This window comes from Lygodium microphyllum, chromosome 1, assembly GCF_053477565.2.
Source record: "Lygodium microphyllum isolate KBCC chromosome 1, Lygodium_microphyllum_v1.1.10, whole genome shotgun sequence".
In the NCBI taxonomy this organism is placed as follows: domain Eukaryota; kingdom Viridiplantae; phylum Streptophyta; class Polypodiopsida; order Schizaeales; family Lygodiaceae; genus Lygodium; species Lygodium microphyllum.
In genome coordinates, this window is record NC_141135.1 from 14,664,486 (window position 1) to 14,686,623 (window position 22,138).

Consider the following 22,138-nt stretch of genomic DNA (forward strand, 5'->3'; position numbering starts at 1 on the left):
AAGAAGAGAGATTATTTAGCCAAACTAGATTCAAAGATGTATGAGCTCTTTTTGAGCAAAGATAGCAAGAAGGCATGGAGGAAATTTCATGGGAGACAACCCCCAATTCAATTGACATCACCTATGGTATGACAGGAACATGCTAGGGCACTGTATGATGTTCCATCACAAGAGTAGATACCCTGTCCATCAAACTCTAGGCCAACATCGTGTGGTTTCTTTATGGAAAATATGGTGAGATATGCCATTTGGAGGTTGAAGAATGAGAGAGCACATGATCAAGATGTCCTTGTGGCAGAGCATTTTGCACATACATGTATGCACTGGCCCCTAAGTTGGTGTGACCACACAATAGTTTCAATTTTTAAGAGTAGAGATCCAATGGTCGCTAACAACTACCGTACTATTATGATTGGCCGTATGCTAGCAAAGATATATGCCTCTATCTTGGAGCGTGAGTTGAGTTGGTGGACTGAAACAAAGAAAATACGGTTTGCAGGACAAGGTGGCTTCCGCCGCGGATACAACAAGCTAGATCGTGCATTCACGCTAAGGGCCTTGACTGAGGAGGTACGATCATAGAGACAAAAATTCTATTGTTGTTTTTTGGATTTTTGCAAGCCTTTTGATATGGTACCACGTGCAAGACTCATACAAAGGTTGCGAGCTATTGGGGTCCCCGAGGATATGCAGGGGTGTATTTATGCATTGTATGAAACTGTGACAAGGAGAGTACGAGTGCCTAAAGGCACAACAGACTCAGTATCTAGCACGGTTCGTGTAAAGCAAGGTTGTCCCCTCTCTCCTTTGCTGTTTGAACTATACATTGATGAGATTTCTGATTACATACAGAGATGGGGTGGTATGGGAGCCAATTTGGCTAGGGTACTGATATCAATTTTGTTATATGCAAACGATATGGTGCTTATCTCAAATTCACATGAGGGACTACAACTACATCTGGATGCATTTCATGTGTTCTGTGAAGATAAAGGTCTCAAGGTTAATTTTGGAAAGACTAAAATTATGGTCTTTAACACCTCGGGAACTTGGGTGACACACTCAGAGCATTACTTTATGTATGACGGTCAGCCTATAGAAATGGTTAGACAATATGTATACCTTGGGGTCACTTTCAAAGCGCCACAATTTTCATGGAAGGAAACTTCTGAGGCTAAGCTTGCACGGACATATGCAACTTTGGGTACCCCAGAGCGGCAGTGTGCACACATACAGTTTCAAGAGCCTCATACCAAATTGTGGCTTTTTGACACGTCAATTATGCCCACACTACTCTATGGGGCAGCCATTTGGGGTCCAAGCTTTACCATACTAGACGGATGCCACTTATGGACTGTGATGGACCGGAAGCACAACATTATGATGGCTGGGAACATATGGAAAGACCGCTGGTCATGATGACAGCACGTATGATAAGGGCAAAAGCCTCGGTACCACAAGAGATCATCCGAGCAGAATTGGACGTTGCACCCATGGTAGTTGAGGCATTATTCCAAGCAATTACTTTCCTCCAGAGGATATGGCAGCTCCCTAAAGACCGATACCCTAGACTAGCCTTGGAGTCTTCAAGACAGCTTGTAGCAAAGGGAGATAGACACTGTTGGTATGGCCGAACTTTACATGGCATGAATACAGATAGACTGCCACCGTTCGATTACAGCCTCGACTTCCCTACTTTGAGACTCAGTCGTACAAAGCTGAATAATGTGATCAAAGCACACATCACTAAAGTGGAGACAGGAAGGACTTGGTCCAAGCCCCTTTGCCATTAGGCACGAAAATGGCACAATACCAATGCCACTTCTTGCAACTCTCTCATGATGGTTTCATAGTGAGGCCAAGATACATGGATGCTCAACTTTCTCATGGACTTCGAGTTGCTATTGGTTAGATTCGCACCTCATCACATCAGTTGTTGATTGAGACAAGTCGATGGAGCCATAATGCAGCCTATGAGAGGATGTGCCAGCTTTGTGGATGGGAGCCAAGAATGGAGGAGCACTACATTTGCAAATGTATTGTATACCTTGATATCTGTGGCTGCTATCATTGCCTCTTTAAGGAGGGCTTTGGACCACTAAGACGGGTGATGGACTATGAGGACCAAAGATGTTTGGGTCTTTTCCTATTAGAGCTCTAGCGGCGCAGAGCAATATTGTTACAGGATAGGAGGCGACCCCAGCCTCATCCACCCCTTTTTGAGAGCAATTACAAACTTTTTCAGTATAGTTGAACCCCCAACCGCTACCACCCCAAATAGAGTACATTCATAAAGTCCTTGAGCGTTTCCGCATGCAGGAGGTGAAGTCTATTAGCTGTCCATTACCTTCTTATGTGAAGGTCTCACGGGCCGATTGTCCGCAGACCGGGATGAGCAGAGGGCCGAGATGGCCAAGATCTCTTTTGCATCAGCTGTGGGCAGTTTGATGTATGCCATGATAGCCACTCATCCAGATATCACCTTTGCAGTTGGTGTTGTGGCATGCTATATGGCTACACCTCGCAAGAAACATTGGGATGCCGTGAAGGGTATCATGAGATACTTAAAGGGTACAGCAGATATGTGTATTTGCTATGGTAGCCAGGCTACAGGAGTTGTGGGCTATACAGACTCCGATTATGTAGGACATGCAGATAGTAGGAAGTCCACTTTTGGCTATGTATTCACCTATGTTGAAGGTGCTGTCTCTTGGATGTCCAAGGTTAAAAAATATACAGCTCTCTCTACCATTGAGGCTAGTATGTTGCAGCTACTGAGGCTTGCAAGAAGGCCATATGGTTGGGCTGTTTGGTTTATGACCTTGGGATTGATACTATACCTACACTGCATTCGGATTTTATGAGTACTATTCAGCTAGTCAAGAATCCGGTCTTCCATGCGAAAACAAAATACATTGAGATGAGGTATCACTTCATGGACAAGTGTGTTGACCTTGTCAAGATCTCCACTGATGAAAATCTTGCATACGTGCTCACAAAAAGTCTCACTACTGAGCGCTTTGCCTTCCTAGAGAGATTGATGGGCATTGGATGAGATGTCATTTTTCCTCATCCTGTTGTACGTGTGTATATTGTATTGTCTTTTCTTTTTCTTTTCACTCCTCACTAGGGTAGATTCGGCTTTAAGTGGGAGGTTGTTGGGGGTAAAGGCGCCTTTGCCTAGCCACTCGTGTATTACTACATTGATAGTATCCGCCACTGACATTTTTCCTCATCCTGTTGTACATGTGTACATTGTATTGTCTTTTCTTTTTCTTTTCACTCCTTACTGGGGCAGATTCGCCTTTAAGTGGGAGGTTGTTGGAGGTAAAGGCGCCTTTGCCTAGCCACCCGTGTATTACTACATTGACAGTACCCGCCATTACACACTGCAGGTAGCAGGCGCCTGTCACCGTCACATTGTGACTCTTGGAGTTCCCATTTGTGTCTCTCTTCTTGCTCTTGCTCTCCCGCCATAGCTCTTCCAAGTAAGCTTCGATCCATAGTATCAACAAGAGAAATCATGCGAGGGCCAAATCCCATGGTGGACATCAGCTATAGCAAAAAAGACCGGCCGACATGATCAAATGCCTTCTCAAGGTCTAGCTAAAGCATAACAACTTGTTGGCGTGAGACTTTGGCATAATCAATCCCTAGTTGAACATTCAAATGTTATGCATTATATTTTGTCTCTTAATGAAACCATATTGACGTGGATGAACCAAGTGCGGGAATAATTTTTGCAATCTCTTGGCTATGATTTTAGAGAAGATTTTATACAAAGAACCCATAACAGAAATGAGTCTCCATTGTTTCAAAGAGATCGGAGAGGGAACCTTAGGCAATAACCGAATCACAACAATCTTCCAATCTGAAGGGATACTACCAAAATTCCACACTTGCTGACATAGGCGATTTAATGGATCTTTAAGCTGCTCAACATGAGTTGAAAACAACTCATTAAGAAACCCATCATAGCCAGAGCTTTTCCTTCATGGTAAATGGCATAGCACATCCTCCACTCCATCCTCTAAGATATCATCCTTCATCAAATCAACCCATTCAGGCTTAATCTGATCACTAACCAAATTGCAAATGTATCGACGAGCAAAGTGAGCAGCATTAGAAAGAATCTCCTGTGGACCGAATAAAGATTTATAAAAGTCAACGCACATTTGAATGATGAAAGCAGGATAAGTTACCATAACACCTTGCTCATCCAACAAATGCACAATATTTTCTTGAGCGTATTTTTGGCATAAACAAGCAAAAAAATGATGAGATTCACAATTATTATCATGCAAAGCTTCCGCTTGGGCGAGTAATTTATATTTAGCATATTCCTCCTCCTGAAGAGATTGAACTCTACATTTCAACCATTCAATGCATGTGAGCAAGCCATCAGTAGTATCCCCTAATTGAAAGATAGACAAGGAGTAGGCCAGCAAAGATTGCAAATGCTGCAATTCAGCTCGAAAAGAAGAAGCATGCTGAATACCATATTGTCTCGTGCAGTATCCCTAAAAACAGCCCATGCTTCCATCCCTCCAAATAGGACCCTCAAGCTAAAAGAAGCGATTAATTGTTGAATACATTCAAAAACTGATTTTGCAGCAGAAAAGACTGGTTGAAACGCTGAGGCAAACGAGCAAGGAGAGCCTTAAAGGCATGAACAAGCATGTGGGTCAAATCCAAAACCAAAGGATAATGATCTGACAAGACATGCTGTCTCTCCACCCACATATCAATGATTGCAGGAAGAAAAGAATTACTCAGACAAGTGTAGATCCTATCAAGTCTGGCCCAAGTGTTTGGATGCTGAAGATAACAATAAGTATATCTAGACTGTAAAGGATGTATCCAAGACCACATGTCCTATTTCGAAGACAATTGCCCCAGAGCATCCCAAGCGTGCTACTTAGGACCATCCATGAGCAAGTGTGGTGAAGTCGCCTGATCTGCAGATACACATGCATTAAAATCTCCCATAACAAAACCTTGATGAGCCATAGAAAGATAGTGCAAGTCCTCCCAAAAGTTGACAGCATTCTTGAGCAGTAGAAGGAGCATACACATCCAATAGCCACAAAACCTCTTCCTCATATATGATTCCCAGCATTAAAACCCTGTTGCAGGGGATCTTGGGAAACCAAGGATGGTTGCAAGGAAGATCTAACGGCCAACATAACTCCAAATTTGTGGAACCCAATCACTAGAGAAAACTATATAATCCTTATATACATAAGAGGATCCTATCAAAGCATGGTGTTTGTGCTCCACAGCACAAAAAACATTCCAATGTCCAACTAACACAACTTTCCACAACCAATACTGCGTATTGCCCGAAGAAATGCCTATAACATTCCATAAAGCAAGTCTCATGATAAACCACAAAATAGAAAACTACTAAATCACCACTTTCCCTTTCCCTTTAACATCAATAGCTTTAGCTACTTGAAATCTCTCCATCTCACTACGAATCACATCTTCAAGATCCGCCCTCTGCAAACTAGTAATCGAGGAACGAGAAGGGAAGTGTTGTTGCTAAGAACGGAAAGCATCCCGAGGAGGCACAAGCCTCCCACGCGTGTCAAAGCACAAAGCAACATCAGAAGCCCTTTTATTATCCACACCAATTGCAGGAACACGTGAAGATTGAGGTTTCATATAAAACCCCCTACCTCTACGTTGAAAAGTCAAAGTAATAGGGTGTGGAGATAGCTGAGTAGGAGTCGAATGAGATTCCTATCTGGCATTATGTCTAACCATAGTGACCCAAGAATCATCTTGAGGAGGCAAATTCTGACCAGCTGAAAGCGATGCATGCTCAATACCAACTTGGGAGACATCCTTCTTTCCATCATCATGTCCATGCAGGACAAGAGGCTCAGGATCAACATCTTGCTGCTGAGCCATTTGTTGGGGATCATGATCTTGCATACCCATGTGAGGATCCAAAGAACGCTGCAATACCTGAGGGCTTCTATCACATTCTGAAATAAAATGGCCCAATTGGCCATATCTAAAAGAGTGTCTAGCAAATGTGCCCCATTTAAGCTAAAAAACCAAGGTTTGCAACCTAGGGACCTCAAAACGAATTTTGGTTGGGGGCGGGGTTTCCCTATGTCTCAAAGTATACAAGCCCTCTTCCTATTGCGGGAGGCCAATGGGAGCTCCACCAAAACGTCACCAAGGGTTCTCAAAACCGAAGGAAGAAATCGTCAAAGATGTTCAGGAAAATCAACCACCTTCACCCAAATTGGGCATGCCTATCTAAGCACCTCCTGAAACTCAGCCATGGGCTTCCATGGGACCATATGTACTAGCTGACCGTCCATGAACAAAGGAATACTTTGCATATTGCAAGCACGCACATCCGGGGAACGAAAAAGGACCTCAAAAAACCCTCTCGGTCCATCATAAATCTCTTCAACAAGAGGGGTGTGCATTTTCCCTGAAACATCATCTTGACTCGCATCAACACTGGCAAGCACGAATTGCAGCCGAGCATGAATCCTAGTAATCAAAGGAATCCTTCTTGTAAAGGAAAAGATGGCTGCCCTCTCATGGAAAGCAGCAATCTATTGTAGAACCAGGTCAGTTCCCATGACATCAACCACTTGATCCCCTTTCAGTAAAGAGCTCGCTTTACCCTCATTGGCATGAACATAATCTGACAAAAGATTGTTGGCAGTGGCAAGCATAACCTCAAAAGACCCATCAGTCTTTGCAGGAAGCATGAACATCTTGTTGAGGCAAAGTCGGAGCACATAAAACTGGTTCATCAACCAACATCTTCGTTTTCCCATCTCATCCCCATCCATCAACTACCCAGAATTCTCAGCCAACAAGTCCCCATCCGATTCCGCCAAATCTTTATCATCCCCATGCCCTATATGCTAGTCAAGAAAAGCCGCATCAATACCAATTGGCACCTTCTTCATGTTCGGTTGCATGGCGAAAATACTCAAGTAGCACACAAACAACCAGGAATTTGGGCTGATAATATGCAGGAGGCTTCACCGACGTGCACGCTATGAGCCCAGCCTCGGGTAGCCATGAACAGCAGGACAGACAGCCTTCAAGCCGTGAAGCAGGCCGCCAGTCCCAGTGTCACAGGCCAGCTCCCTGTGCAGAAGGCGCAGATACCCACAACAACTTGAAGAGGAAAGGGGCAGGGGCTATCCGGCACAGGTCAGTTGGGCGACAGGGCTTAGGCACAGGGTGGGCAGTCGAGAGGGCACAGGGCGGCTAGTACACCATAGCTGAAAACCCTGCGGGTATGGTTCTTGACAGATGTTACTGTTCTGTGTGACAGCCCGCGATGGATCTCTCTCTCTCTCTCTCTCTCTCTCTGTGTCTGTGCTGGTTACAAGATCTGTTCTCAACCCTGACTGGCTGTCTCAAAAGTCTGTGTAGAACCTGTCTCTGTCTTCAGACCCTGCGTGTAGACTGCACCTATTATGCAGTCAGGCTGTGCTGGACTGCAACTGTGCAGCAGACCTCACGATGTGCCTTCAAACCCTCTGTGCAGGTTGTCAGCCTGCAATTCGTCAGTCAAGCAGGTTGTCCCTGAAGCAAGTCGTCAGTCTGCTGGTGATCTCATCAGTCAGATAGCAGCAGAACAGGAACAGGGGTGAGGTGGCTTCAGATCAAGCTCCTTCATAGCCTTCCGCGACACACCTCTCTCTCTCTCTCTCTCTCGCTCGCTGGCATACCTGTCGTGATGAGTACCTGTCATGAGCAGGAACGTACCTGGCGTGAGAAGTATTGGTCGTGAGCAATGTATTGATGCAGCGATGTACCTGTCATGAGGAATACCTGTCGTGAGAAGTGATGTATGCTCTCTCTGCAGTGAATGCAATGAATGCACTGATGCAGGAGTACTGGATGAAACACACAGGAGTGACTGTTGCGCTGTGCATACTGACATAAATGTGCTCAGAATCCTGACATGCTGTGCCAACTGACATGAATGCAGACCTGAGTCAATGTACTGAGATTGCAGATGTACTCAGATTGATATGACATGAATGTACTCAGAATGACATGAATGTAGACCTGGGTGAATGTACTGATGCACTGAACTGTGGACTAGGCAATGATGCATTGACTTTGGTCATGCCTTGGAGTATGCACTAATGCAGTAGCTGGGGCTACAACTTGTATTCTGCAGTGACTGTAAACAGTTTGAAGGCATTTGGCCTTGTTTAAGATTACTAGGCTTGCAAAATTTAATGAGGGGGTTAGGGAAACCCTGAAAATTTGCAGGAATCACAGACATGGCTCTGATTTGACAAATACAAAGTACAAGCTGAGTGGCTTTGCACAGAGTGTGTGAGAGATGGATAATGCGGACAAACGTAAGCGTCAAACCATGGAAAATGAATATTTGGGAGACGAATCTGATCAAGAACTAACACAACTGTCCATGGAATTTACGTTCAACACGCCTTCTAAGAGCACACGGTACAAGACGTATAGCCCTAGGGCCAACCATCTCCCCAAGCATGGAAAGACCTCACGCACCATGAATGAAAGAAAGTACAAAGAAATTCATCTCATGATTCGCTCTAAAACACGAATTATGAGACAAGAATTGGAAAACGAAATACTAGAATAGCAAGTCAAGGCCGAATGAATAGTAAATCAAAAAGTAGAAATGCATATTAAGAATCAATTGTAGGCACATTTGTTGTCCGAAATGCACGCGCTGAAAAATAAAAAGCAGAAAGTGGTAGTTTCCTTGAATATATTTAAGAAAAAAGAAATAAATGTGCAAGAAGAACCACAAAAAGAGAAAGAGGGGAGGTTCACTCATGGGCAGAAGTGGAAAAGAACAACACAGAAGCAGAGAGAAGAGGCCAGCCCATGGATTGAGGTAGTTAAAAAGAATAATGGAACATCAGTGAATAAGACTGAAGTAATGAATGCTACTTTGGAAGGAGAAACTAGGAGATAGGCTAGGGTTTTGCATGTACGGATAGTAGGATGGGAGGAGATGAGCAGCCCCAAGAAGATGCTAAGACACTTGCCGATAAAATTGGGGCTTCAGATATACCTATAGTCAGTGCTTGGAGAGTGGGGAAAAAGGACTCTAAATCCGAGGTCTTAATTCTTCGCTTTGGGATCATTGAGAAAAAAAGGCATTCCTCTCTAAGAGGAGAGCCCTCAAAGGTGAGAAGATATATTTGGATGAGTATTTTACCCTAGCACAGATAGCACATAGCAGAGAACACATGCCCAAAGTATTGGAGGCTCACAAAGAGGAAAAATGGGCTGTTTATAGGGATGGATGAGTCATCATCAATGACAAAAAGATTGCATGATGGTATGAGGCCTATGAGACACTTCGGATGTCAATATGGAATTGTAATTGAGCCTTATGCTTAGATGCTAGTTACTTCGAAGATATAGCTTCACAAACATAGACATAGCCATATACACAAAAACACACCAATGTAAAGGTGGCCAACTACCAGACGTGCGGGGATACAAGTGGGAAAGTGCATTTCATCCAGCAACTAGAAAACCAGGAAGCACTACGGGTCCTGGAGCTGTGGCCATACTATATCGGGAAGACCTCAAAGGTAATAGTGTAGGTAATGAAGAGAGAAGATGATGCATGATACTTATGGATTAGGATATACACTAGAAGACTATGGGATATATTCATTGCAATATGCTACCCCCCTCTTCCAAACTCAACCTATGTTACACAGGATGGATCTCCCTTTGATGTACTTTTCAAGAATATCATGAGATATGCTAGCGTTGGGGACATATTATTAGTGGGAGATTTCAATGCACGCATTGGAGACAAACAGAGTGACTTTTATATGCATAATAATGCCACGTTCAAAGAGATTGACATAGATAAAATAGGCCTATGCAAGAGAGCTTGTGATAAAGAAGTGAGTACCTATGGGACTCATCTATTGGCTTTGGAAAGTGTGCATAGACTAGCCATCTTTAATGGTCTACTACAATGGCCAGGATCTGACAATTGACATGTTGGAATCACAAAGAAGGGGCAAGTATTGTGGACTACTTGATAGGCTCACCAATGTTGATACCAGACACCCGAAACTTTAAGGTATCTGAGAGACCAATTGGCATAGTTCTGAGTGGTTAAACCTTTGAAAGTATCCATTTGGTCTAAATCTTGTATGTTCTTATTATCGTTTCCCTAAGAGACCATAATGCCTTGTATGTTCTTATTATCGCCCTAGACAGTCTCTTGCTTATTTATAAGTTGCCTCTGTCACTCATTCTTCACGGGGCTAATTCATTTAGTCCATTACCTCTTCTCTCCAGCCTCTCCACTGCGCTCACACCTCTTTAGGAGGACATTGCAGTTCGTGGTTCGTGGTTGTCTTCATCATCTTCCTTGTGCTACAGCACCCTTGTTCCCTTGTATCACATTCAGTCCATGATTCAGATCTTCATCATTCCATTCATCACATTTTCTTCTCTCTTCTCTTCTCTTCTCAGTGTTTGCCGAGTTCACCCGCGTTCCTCCCCGCAAACCCTATTGTCTCACTAGTACGTCGTCTTTTGACATGGTATCAGAACTGGATCTGCTCAAACAGTGGCAAAGATCCTCCACTCCAGTGAAGGCAAAGACCGGTGGTGGGTTTGGCATCCACTTCTTTTCTTCTTCCGTTGCATTAACACCCTAACTGGTGGTTGCTCCCTCCTACATTTGGTGTTTTCCAGCCTGTGTTCAAGGTTCTGCTGCCGCCTCCACCTCCCCTTTTCTGCGTTTATTGCTGGCAGCTCTTTCGCTGCACTTGGCATTATTCCAGCACCTACCCCCTGCTGCGTTTCAGCTAAGCAACCTTTGACAGCACCTCCCCTTGCCTTTTCAGCCTGCATTTCATCCATGCAACATCTAGCAGCAACATTCTCTCTCTTTGACCATCAATCTACCTTGCATTTGACAACTGGTGGCTCCTCCATGACTGCTGACGGCTCATCCCCGAGTGCTGCAAGTTTCGTTCCCAGCTGGTAGCTCAGTTCCAATCCTTCCACTGCCCTCCCACCCCTTGCGGTTTGTGCTTCACACTGCCCTCACACCCCTTGAGGTGGATATTGCGGTTCGTGGTTCGTGGTTCGTGGTTTGTGGTTTGTGGTTGTGGTTCATGGTTCGTGGTTTGTGGTTCATGGCTGACCTCTTTCTTCTTCAGCAAGGCACACTGATACCTGTGGCTTTACCAACAACAGATGGCCAATCTATTGGGTGCTTCTATTTTGGCATCACTGGACACACCACCAATGCTTGCTGACTTTGACCTTTGCTTCCCACCCCCCCGGAATATATATGTCTCCCACCTAGCACTTCCTGTGCCACCTCTCCTTTCTGGGCCACAAAGATCGTTCTGCATCAGCTGTCAGAGTATTGTGCTCAAGGAAATAAGCCACAACCGATGCGCACTAAGTCCTTTCGAGCACATGGAAGCTCTAAGGCCTTATGAGGCGATAAGCCCTCTTGGAGACTACCTCACTGCGCAAAGGTTTTCCCCACCCACTTTCAAGTACTATGGCTTCCATGGCCCACATCTCCTCCACAGTCCACTCTCCTGAAAGCCCACAATTGTTCCCTACCCTTGGCTCATCCCGAGCCTCTTTCTTCTCCACCCTCTTCCACTCAGGTTTGAGAGGCCACTTCCGGGTGCTTTCCAACTTCTTCTTCCGAGCCCCATATACCTTCTTCGGCACGACCAGCGGCACTTCCTTCATCATCAGATGCTTCGCAGTTGGTGAGCCATGAGTGGTTGGATTCCCTTTCTTTGTCAGACTGGGATTCTGAGGGGGATTTTCTTACTTCACCCTCAAAGGGGGCTTCCAGTTCTTCTTCAGCTTCAAAGTGGGCTTCTACTTCTACTCCTTCTGATTTGGAGATGGACCCTATGTGCCATGAAGTTTTTCACACACCGCCACCTTTCACTTTCAAGGAGTGCTCTCCTTTGAGCAGTCATTTCCTCTACTCCTAACCAGGATCTAGAGGACCTACCTAAATCGGGACCCTTGGGTCTTCAGCAGTGACTTGGAGGATGGGCCCTTGTATTCCTTGCAGCATGGAGTTATGGAGCTAGCGGCTTCTCTCCCAAGGTTGAGTTTCGGGTTCTACAGCTCATCTAGTCTCCTGACTATCCTCCGTTCAAGTGGTATTATCAAATTCAACAGTGGATCTTCTTTGTCCCTTGGTCAGCATGGAGCCAACTCTCGAGCTCGAGCACGGACATATCCTTATGGTTCTTGGCACCACACAAATTCTGACATTCCTCCTATGCACTGCATGTTTTCATCATCTTTGTACTAGGGCCCTTGCGCAAGTAAACATTCTTTTCATGAGGGACATTGTCCAAGTGGCACCTGTTGCATGCGCATTCTTCAACATGTACTATTGCATGTACTATTGCATCTCCACCTCACTCTTCTCTTCTTCCCCTTTTTGAGCCTAAGAGGAGGTGTTGAGAAACCCTTCACCCGCAGTTTTGTATCCTGCATATTGCGTTTAGGGTTTCGCGTTTTGTGTTTAGGGTTTCACAATGGATAGTCCCAAAAAGAGGCTAGGCACCCATAGTGGGGCACCACCCTAGACAATCAGCGCCCTCCCTCTGGGCGCCACCATAGACAGTCTCTTGCCTATTCATAGGCTATCTCTGTCACTCATTTTTCACAAGTGATTCATTCAGTTTGTCACCTCTTCTCTCTAGCCTCTCCACTGCCCTCATACCCCTTTAGGAGGACATTGCGGTTTGTGGTTCGTGGCTGTCTTCATCATCTTCCTTGTGCTACGGCACCCTTGTTTCCTTGTATCACATTCACTCCATGATTCAAATCTTCATCATTCAATTCATCAGAGTTTCTTCTATCTCCTCTTCTCTTCTTAGTGTTTGCCGAGTTCACTTCGTGTTCCTCCTCGCAAACTCTACTGTCTCGCTAGTACGTCATCTTTTGACACAAGATTGCTTGGCAAAAGCAGAAGCAGAGATATATAAGCTATTTTTGGGACAGGATAGCAAGAGTGCATGGAATATATTTCACGAAAGACAACCCCCCCATACAGATTACAACACCAAATGCTTGACTTGACTATGGGAGACAGCTATATGACCTGCCACCATGACAACCATTTGTGCAGCCCCTACACACCTGTAGGCCAACACAGTGGTCTCTCTTCACCTGGAAAATGGTTAAGGATGTGATTTATAGATTACAAAATGGGAGGGCATACGATGAGGATGGGCTAGTGGCAAAACATTTCTCACATGCTTGCAACATACTAGCACCCATACAAGCACATATGTTCAATAGAGCAGTATGTGAAGGCTTCCTTGTGAGCCAGTCAAATATTACTATAATTCCACTATTTATGAGTTGTGATCCTCTAATCCCTAGCAACTACAGGGCTTTCATGATCAGTGATACTTTGGCCAAGATAAATGGATCTATATTGGAGCATGAACTCAGTGAGTGGGCTGAGATGCAAGGCAAGAGAGCACAAGGACATGCAGGTTTCTGATGCACATATACCATTCTAGACCATATCCTCACACTCAAAGCCATTATTGAGGAGGGTGAGATGAGGATCTATTGCTGCTTTGTAGACTTCCGTAAAGCTTTTGATATAGTGCCTAGTACATGCATCATACAAAGGTTGCAGGATAATGGAGTACCAGGAGATATACAATGGGATATTTATGCATTATATGAGACAATGACACGTCATGTATAGGCACCTAGAGGGCTATCAAAGAGGATTGACAATACCACAGGAGTGAAACAAGGATGCCCACTTTCACCCACATTGTTTGGTTTATACATAGATGAAGTGTTTGATTACATTGACCAAGGAGGAGCTAGCCTAGTAGGGGTATCGATACCGATATTATTGTATGCAGATAATATTGTTCTCATTTTAGATTCACCGGAGGGTGCAGCACCACCTCGATGCTTTGCACATCTTTTGTAGAGACAAAGACCTCACAGTGAACCTTAGGAAGACCAAAATCATGGTCTTTAGTATCAGTAGCATGGATAACTGGATCTGTGTACCAGTTCACATTTGGGGGAGATAGTGGAGCGTGTGAGGGAAAATATCTATTTGGGAATCACCTTCTCTGGCCCATGTTTTTCCTTGAGAGGAGCATCAAAAGCATGTTTGGCACGAGGAGATGCAACACTTGGGGCACTCAAGAGTCAATGTGCTAGGAGACAAATGCCGAGACGCCTCAGCCTTGTAGAGATATATCTCCTTAGAGGATAGACAACTCATTGATGGAGAGTTTCCTTTTTCTACTTTCACTTTTAGATCATCGATGTGTTTTCTTTTTATAGGATACTATCACTTTTCAGTCTTATAGGCATGTTTTTCATCTTTTCTTGTTCCAGATGAGAAATACACCATCATTGTATGTGCTTTGGTCTCATAGGCCACATTGGCCTTAGAGACGTTAATATACTCTCTCTCCAGGCAGCTTACCAGAGAGGGTGATACTTCATATTGGTATGCACAAATGTCGGCCTGGTTTGAGCTGCATGGCTTTAGCATGGACAAGTTACCCCCCTTCCAGTACTCTCTTGATGTACCATCTCTTGATCTGAGCAGGTCAGAGATTTGCAAGATCATTAGGATGGATCTTACCCAGTTGGATATAAGTAAGACATGGTTGAGAGGGCAAGAGCTAGGGACAAAGATGGCTTTCTACCAGGAGTATTTCCTCCATACTACAGATGATGGATTTATTGTTTGCCTGAGATACATGGACACCCACCTTTCCCATGGGATCAGATGTACTATTGGCCAGTTGCGCACCTCCTCACATCAGCTAGAGATTGAGACTGGTAGATATAGATCCATCCCACTAGAGGAGTGCATATGTCAAATATGCCAATCCATTATATCTGCCGCTGCCCAGCATATTATGAGATCCGCAGTCGTTTCCACTGTCTCTTTAGAGACGGATTTGGACCACTATCCAGAGTCATGGATTTTACCGATCAGCGATGCCTTGGCCTCTTTCTTCTCAAGATACGACGGCTTCGTGATATGCGCCCCAGGAGTACAGCTGCACCAAGACATCGAGGCCCTTCACAGAGGCAGCTCACAGACTTCTTTGCAAAGGAGACCCAAAAGACTTCAATACAATTACAGCCACAGTTCACACGAGAGCCTCTCTCGTTGCCACAGTCCACACACAGACAAGGAGTACTGATTGATCGAGCCGTTCATCTTAGCCAATCTAGACATCCTGGGCCTCGACACAGACACCAACGTTACCTCCATAGGCAGATATAGGGGATTATTGCTCAGGCTAGACCTAGGCCCTCCATATCCGCATGAGATTGTATCATTTGGAGCTCATTGATATTAGACAGAGCTCCATGTTTTACACATAGCCATAGTTAGTTTCCTTTCGTATTTTGCTTTGTGCTACATATTTTGCCTAGATAGTTGTACCATCATACACATGATTCTAACTCATGGTCTCATAGGTCATTTTGGCCTCTTGTGGACGTTGATATATCATTTCATTTCATTTCTCTCTCGCGTGGGTGCACGGACAAACGGCTTTAGAAGAGGCTTCTCCACATTGCATCACATCCTCACACTCCAAGCAATTGTTGAGGAGGGAAAGACCCATGGCCGATGGACTTACTACTGCTTTGTGGACATCCGCAAAGCCTTTGACAGTGTCAAGATATAGGTTGATACACCAATTGTATGCCATGGGAGTACTAAAAGAGCTGAGTTGGGGTATTTTGGCGCTATATGAGAGGGTTGTGGGCAGAGTACGGACACCTAAGGGCCTTTCAACACCTATTCACTCCACCATTGGGGTGAAGTAGGGCTGCCCCCTCTCGCCAACATTATTTGGTATGTACATTGATGGAATTGCTAATTATAATTCATAGGGAGGAGATAGGGGAGCTCCACTAGGTGGCACCTAGATACCTCTCCTACTGTATGCAGATGACTTGTGTTGATTGTGGATTCTTGAGAGGGACTACAGAGACACTTGGATGCATTACACTCCTATGCACTAGATAATGGGCTTTCAATAAACCTTTGTAGAACCAAGGTGATGATATTTCATACTATACCATAGTGGGTTAAGAGATCAGCCCCTAAACTCACATATGGATAGGAGGTTGAGTATGTGGATTCTTATACATACATAGGAGTCTTATTCACAGAGCCCACCTTTTCTATGCTAGAGGTAGTAGACACTAGACTAACTCATGGAAAACATTTCAGTAGGGCATTTGGAGAGGATGTGCTCATAGGTACAATTCTAGGAACCCCGCACAAGCTATGGCTATTCGATACATTGGTTACATCCACCCTACTCTATGGAGTACAGATATGGGGGCCTAGCCTTGACCACCATAGCAGATCAAGGCACACTTATGACGGATGGAAGTTGATGGAGAGACCCCTACTGTCCATGATATCCAAGATCAAATGTAAGGTCTCAATTCCACATGAGATCATTAGAGTTGAGTAGCAGCTACACCGATTGTGGTAGAGGCCCTTACCGGATCTGTCACATACATACATAGCCTATGGGACTTGCTGAGATATAGGTATACATGGTTGGCTCTTGAGTCCTCCAGACAGCTTGCCCAAGAGGGTGATACTTCATGTTGGTGTGCACAGATGTCAACCTAGTTTGAGCTACATGGCTTTAGCACAGACATGGTACCTCCCTTCCAGTACTCCCTTGATACACGAGCTTTTGATTTGAGTAGGTCAGAGATTCGCAGGATCATTAGGATGGATCTTACCCAGTTGGATATCACACGGACATGGTTGATGCCAGTACAGGAGCTAGGAACAAAGTTGGCTTTTTGCCATGAGCATTTTCTTCATACTACAGAATATGGGTTTATTGTTTGCCCAAGATACACGGACACCTACCTTTCACATGGGATTAAATGTACTATTGGTCAACTACACACCTCCTCATGTCAGTCAGAGATTGAGACTAGCAAATATAGGTCCATCCCACCAAAGGAGTGCATATGCCAGATATGCCATTAGAGCGAGAGACAAAGGAGCATTACATTTGCCACTGCCAGCTTATTATGAGGTCTGTGGCTGTTTCCACTGTCTGTTTATAGATGGATTTGAACCACTATCCCGAATCATGGACTTTACCAATCTGCAATGCCTTGGCCTCTTCCTGCTTGAGATACGATGACTTCGTGACATGCTCCTCAAGAGTATAGCTGCTCCAGGACGCTGAGACCCTTCGCAAAGGCAGCTCGCAAACTTCTTTGTTGCAATGGAGACACAGAGCAGACCTTAGTACAATTATAGCCCCAGTCCACATTTGAGACTCTCTTAGAGTTCACAAATAGACAAGGACTGTTAATTGATCGAGCTGTTCAACTTAGCTAATCTAGACGTCCTAGGCCTCAACATAGCCACCGATGACACCTTCATAGGTGGATACAGGAGATTATCTCTTGGGCTAGAGCAAGGCCCTCCATACCCACATGAGATATTATTATTAGCTTTAGTTTAGACATAGCCTTAGTTAGTTTCCTTCTTATTAGCTTTGTGCTACATATCTTGCTCAGACAATTGTACCATCATACACATGATTGTAACTCATGGTCTCATAGGTCATTTTGGCCTTTTGCAGACCATAATTTATCATTTCATTTCTAGAGTTCCAAGAGCCTTGCCCCAAACTATGGTTGTTTGACATCTTAGTCACATGTAAACTATTATATGGAGTAGAGGTATGGGGCTGCAACTTTTACCACAAGCATCTTAGCCCACTCATTGATTAGACCAAAACAGAGAGAGATTATTATGATGGCTAGGATAGCATGGAAAGGCCATTGATCATGATGATGGCACATATGATCAGGGGTAAGCCCTTCACTGCACATCCCATTGTCAGAGCAGAGTTGGGGCAGCACCTATAGTCATGGAGGCACTCTTCAAGGCAATGACTTTTTGGATAGATACTTCAGATTGGCACCAACTTCATCTAGACAACTATCAGCAGAGGGCAAGAAGAACTGCTGGTTTTCAGAAATGACAATTTGGATGAGCCTACACAGATCTGCTTTTCTGCCTCCTCACTTGTTGCCTAAGAGTTTCTAGGCTCTTTGGTGCACTCCTTAAATCAACCCTATCTCCTGCCTCTGTGTGAAGGACAGCTCCCATGTGGTATATGTGTTCTGCTTTAGGTTTCTTCATGGCGTCTGTCTCTGCCTTCTTGCCCTGATATTGCTATGGATAGGTATTTCAAGGTCTTTGAGATAGAAATCATTTAACATTTTCGTGAATTTTCTTCTCAGACTATGGGTATCAATTTGACAGTCTCTGTTTTCTCTAAACAGCTTTGTATAGATTTGTATGTGCAAAGTCTTTGGTTTCAGTAACCACTGTAGAGATTTGTATTTGTATAAGTATAATTGTTGTTCATCTTAGAAATATTCTTCTGACAAGCTTTTTGAGATCTCTAAAAGTGTTTCCCTTCCAGTTGTGTGATTGAAAATACTTTCAAGCGTCTCCATATGCACCTCAAAAATGACAGCAATCTTGCTGCTTATTATCATTGGTCCTTTTTGGATGATAATGAGGGTATCTTCATAGAATCAAAAGCTTCACAGGCCAAACATTTGCCAAATCAAATATTTGACATCCTGCCTATTCGAGGTTGTTTGAATCCTGGTGAAGTGGACACAGTGCAATTTTCCTTTTTTGCTTACCCAGGTTATCAGTGTACTGCTACAGCCATATGTGAGGTAATTCTTTCCATCCATTGTAGCTTCCGGTGTGGTGTTTGCTTTTAATCTGACATGATGGTTGTATGTTTCAGGTGGAAGGAGGACCAAAGTATTTCATAACTTTGGAAGCTGAATCTGGTTCAATAAACTATAACTTGAGCCACACAATGTTAGACTTTGGTTCTCAACATTTTAACAAGAGCACAGACAAAAGTTTTTCTATTACAAACATTGGGAAAATTCCTCTGAATTTTCAGATAACTTTACCTCCTTTTGAGTCAAGCCCTTTACTTATGGTATCCCCATTGTGTGGAACTCTAGACCCTGGTCAGAAAGAGGTATTTGCTGTCTTGGCATGCGCTGTGATACCTGTTAAGTACAGAAAGATGATCGAACTGCAGGTATGGAAAGGGCACTCTGGATCCAAAGGACCAACTACATTCGTCTGTTCTGGCTTTGCTTTCAAAATATAATTCTAGATTATTGCAGATAAGCTCATAGATTCTTTAAAAAGGTTCATCTTTAGAGCTGAAATGACTGTCAGGAAGATTTGATGTCTTTTTCACCTAGTTAATTCTTGCATTTATTTGCTGCTTCTGTACAGATATCGCATTTTGTACCGCATGAAATCTTCATAATTGGAGAAGGTGTTTATCCATATCTTTCACTAGATCTTCCACGTATAAGGAATCACAACTTTCTTTCAACAGTTAGCAAGGCTATGGAAAATTTGTCAATGTCATGTTTGGATGTGAAGCCTGCATCCACAATACTTGATGAGAATTCTCTTGAGAGGCAAGAAAATAATGCTGCAGATGAGAAATCACCAGAAGGAAAAGTGGAAGCAAACAGAGAATTTACAATCGAGCAGGTTGATGCTGAAGTTGATAGATTACTACTTATTCATAGCCTTGCTGAGGAAGAGAAAAAGTACCAGGCAACCTCAGCAGTATTTTCTTCTCCAGACCTTGAAACACCAGAAGAAAAGCCCAAAGATTACCATACTTCTGAGAGAAAATTTTCAGAGATTGAGAAACTGCTTCTCAACAAATATCTTTGTGATTTTGGAGATGTTATTCTAGGGGCGTCTCAACAAAAAGTGATCCAAATCACCAATAGGGGAGTACTTCCTGTTTGTTTTAGAGGAGAGAAGGCAAACATAAAAGGCACAGGTTTCTTCCTAGAACCTGAACAAAAAATGAGGCTTTCTACAGGGACGAATAGTAAACCGGTGGAACTCAATATTATGCTAAAAACTGACCATTCCAAATTTGCAGCAGGGCAGATTGAAGCCATCCTTCCACTTTATATCAAAGAGGTTTGGGTTGACCTTCCTTGAGCTTGTTTAATAGTAAAGGAGAATAACACAAGTCAGGTGTATGTTTATGCAGTCTACTGAACATTTTTCAATTCATGGGACCCTATGCTTCAAAACTGATTGTTGCTTTTTCATGTTACCACTCATAGACCACTAGCATTTCCCTTTGGAAAACAAAAGCAAGTAAAGGATTCCTTTAAGTGTTTGAACTTGCTACCTTGATTGACCAATCGTTCGTTAGTAGCAATACACAGCAGTCACATGTATAAAAATCAGCTCAGCTTTCATAAATACCTGGTCCCTAGCCCATTTTCACTGAAGGACACATTTAGCATTGTAAGGGGCATAATTCTCTTTTTTCTGTCTGCCTGTGTGTTCATTTATTATGTCCTACTGCCTGTCTGAGTTTCCTCTACATATAGTAGGAGAATAATTTCACCTGAGTGCAGTTTCTCTGGTGAAATTTTGTAAACATGCATGGGATGCATTATCTAGCAAGTATTGTTGCAGGTGAATTCAATAAGGCTTCATGTTTCAATATCTGTTTTTGCTTCTGATAAAGAATGTGGACTACATCATTCATTGCTTTGGGTTGCAGGCACCACGTTCAGTGTTATTGTTGAGGGCTAATGTCACAAGACCTATATTGGAATTTTCAACTGACTGGCTTGACTTTGGATCAGTCCAATATGGCTGTTGTAAGGTTAGGTGCACTGCTTATAATACCAAAAAAAAGCCATGGAACACATTGCCTAAGATTGATTTTCAGAAACTCTCTCACTCCTCACTAGTAACAAGTGCATACTTTGATTATTTTTGTTTGATAAATGCGGATATTTTGGTTGATAGATCTTAAAAGCCCATAAACATGTATATGCAGATGATGTACATGCAGTTACACAATTCAGGAAAAGTGCCTTGTGCATGGGAAATCATCAAACCTGAACTGAGCTTTAGTGACTTTGCTAGCATACGTGATTTCTCAGCTTTCTGTTGTCTTCCAAGTTCTGGGACACTAATGCCTAATGAAGACATAACCTTGGAGGTATAAAAGGGCTTGGGAACCATGAACTGCTTTACAAATTTCATGTTGTCAATATTAGATAATTGGCAATTGTGATGCTTAGTATATTTTGTATCTGTGATGGTTAGACTTGATTTATATTAGTGGTTTTTTTCTCAAAGAACAGAATTTTTTTGTTAATAATACCCCTTGGAACAAAATATTCCGACTCAAAATTCAAAGTACAAAGCATCCCTGTAACGGACTTCCATATCAAAATGATTTATAGTAGTGTTAAAGTTGAAGGTCATGAAAACTCAACTTATTTACACATTGAACCTTCCATGAGCATTCTTATCTTTCTCCCAAAAAGTGTCCTGTTGATTAATAACTATAGCACACAGTAGTAGGACAATGTGCATAGTGTAGAATAGCACATAGGTGAGAATTCCTTGCCGGCTGCTTTATGCTTTACAAATAGAAGGAAGACTGTAATGGTTTCATCTCTCTTATGGAAGACCCTGACATCTGCATGTTATCTGCACAAAGGCGACCTAAAACTGAGTTGACGGATGTATTCAAGATGAAGTCTGTGAACAATTATACAATTTGGCTATGGAAAGTTGGGTGTGTTACATCCATTTCCCCATGAAAAGCTCCGGATGTCCTTGTCTTGACAAGTCTAGGCTGGGAAGTGATTAGGGTTAGAAACTTATGTCAAGCTACGATATTTCTCACTAACATGTCACATTCCTTGATTTGGCATGGGTAACTTTCAGAGACAGCTCTTCACCTGCTAAAATTCTTACAAAGGCCACAAGGGCATAGTTACCAGGAACAGGGAACGGGAACGGGAACGGAGGGAATGGAATATATATATATATATATATATACATATATATATATATATATATACATGTATATATATATATATATATATATATATATATATATATATATAGAGAGAGAGAGAGAGAGAGAGAGAGAGAGTATACTAACGTCTCTAAAAGGCCAATGTGGCCTATGAGACCAAAGCAGTACATACAATGATGGTGTGT

At 43.3% G+C, this 22,138-nt stretch overlaps 1 protein-coding gene across 1 annotated transcript in view; it reads left to right on the forward strand.

Moving 5' to 3' along the window:
* The window catches only part of LOC148040860 (uncharacterized), a 216,828-nt gene that overhangs the window by 169,757 nt on the left and 24,933 nt on the right, over nt 1-22,138 (forward strand). The window contains exons 14-18 of the mRNA XM_087671097.1: nt 18,513-18,777; nt 18,852-19,160; nt 19,364-20,077; nt 20,676-20,780; nt 20,958-21,122. Coding sequence (XP_087527223.1) covers nt 18,513-18,777; nt 18,852-19,160; nt 19,364-20,077; nt 20,676-20,780; nt 20,958-21,122 — 1,558 coding nt within the window. The remainder of the gene's footprint in view (nt 1-18,512; nt 18,778-18,851; nt 19,161-19,363; nt 20,078-20,675; nt 20,781-20,957; nt 21,123-22,138) is intronic.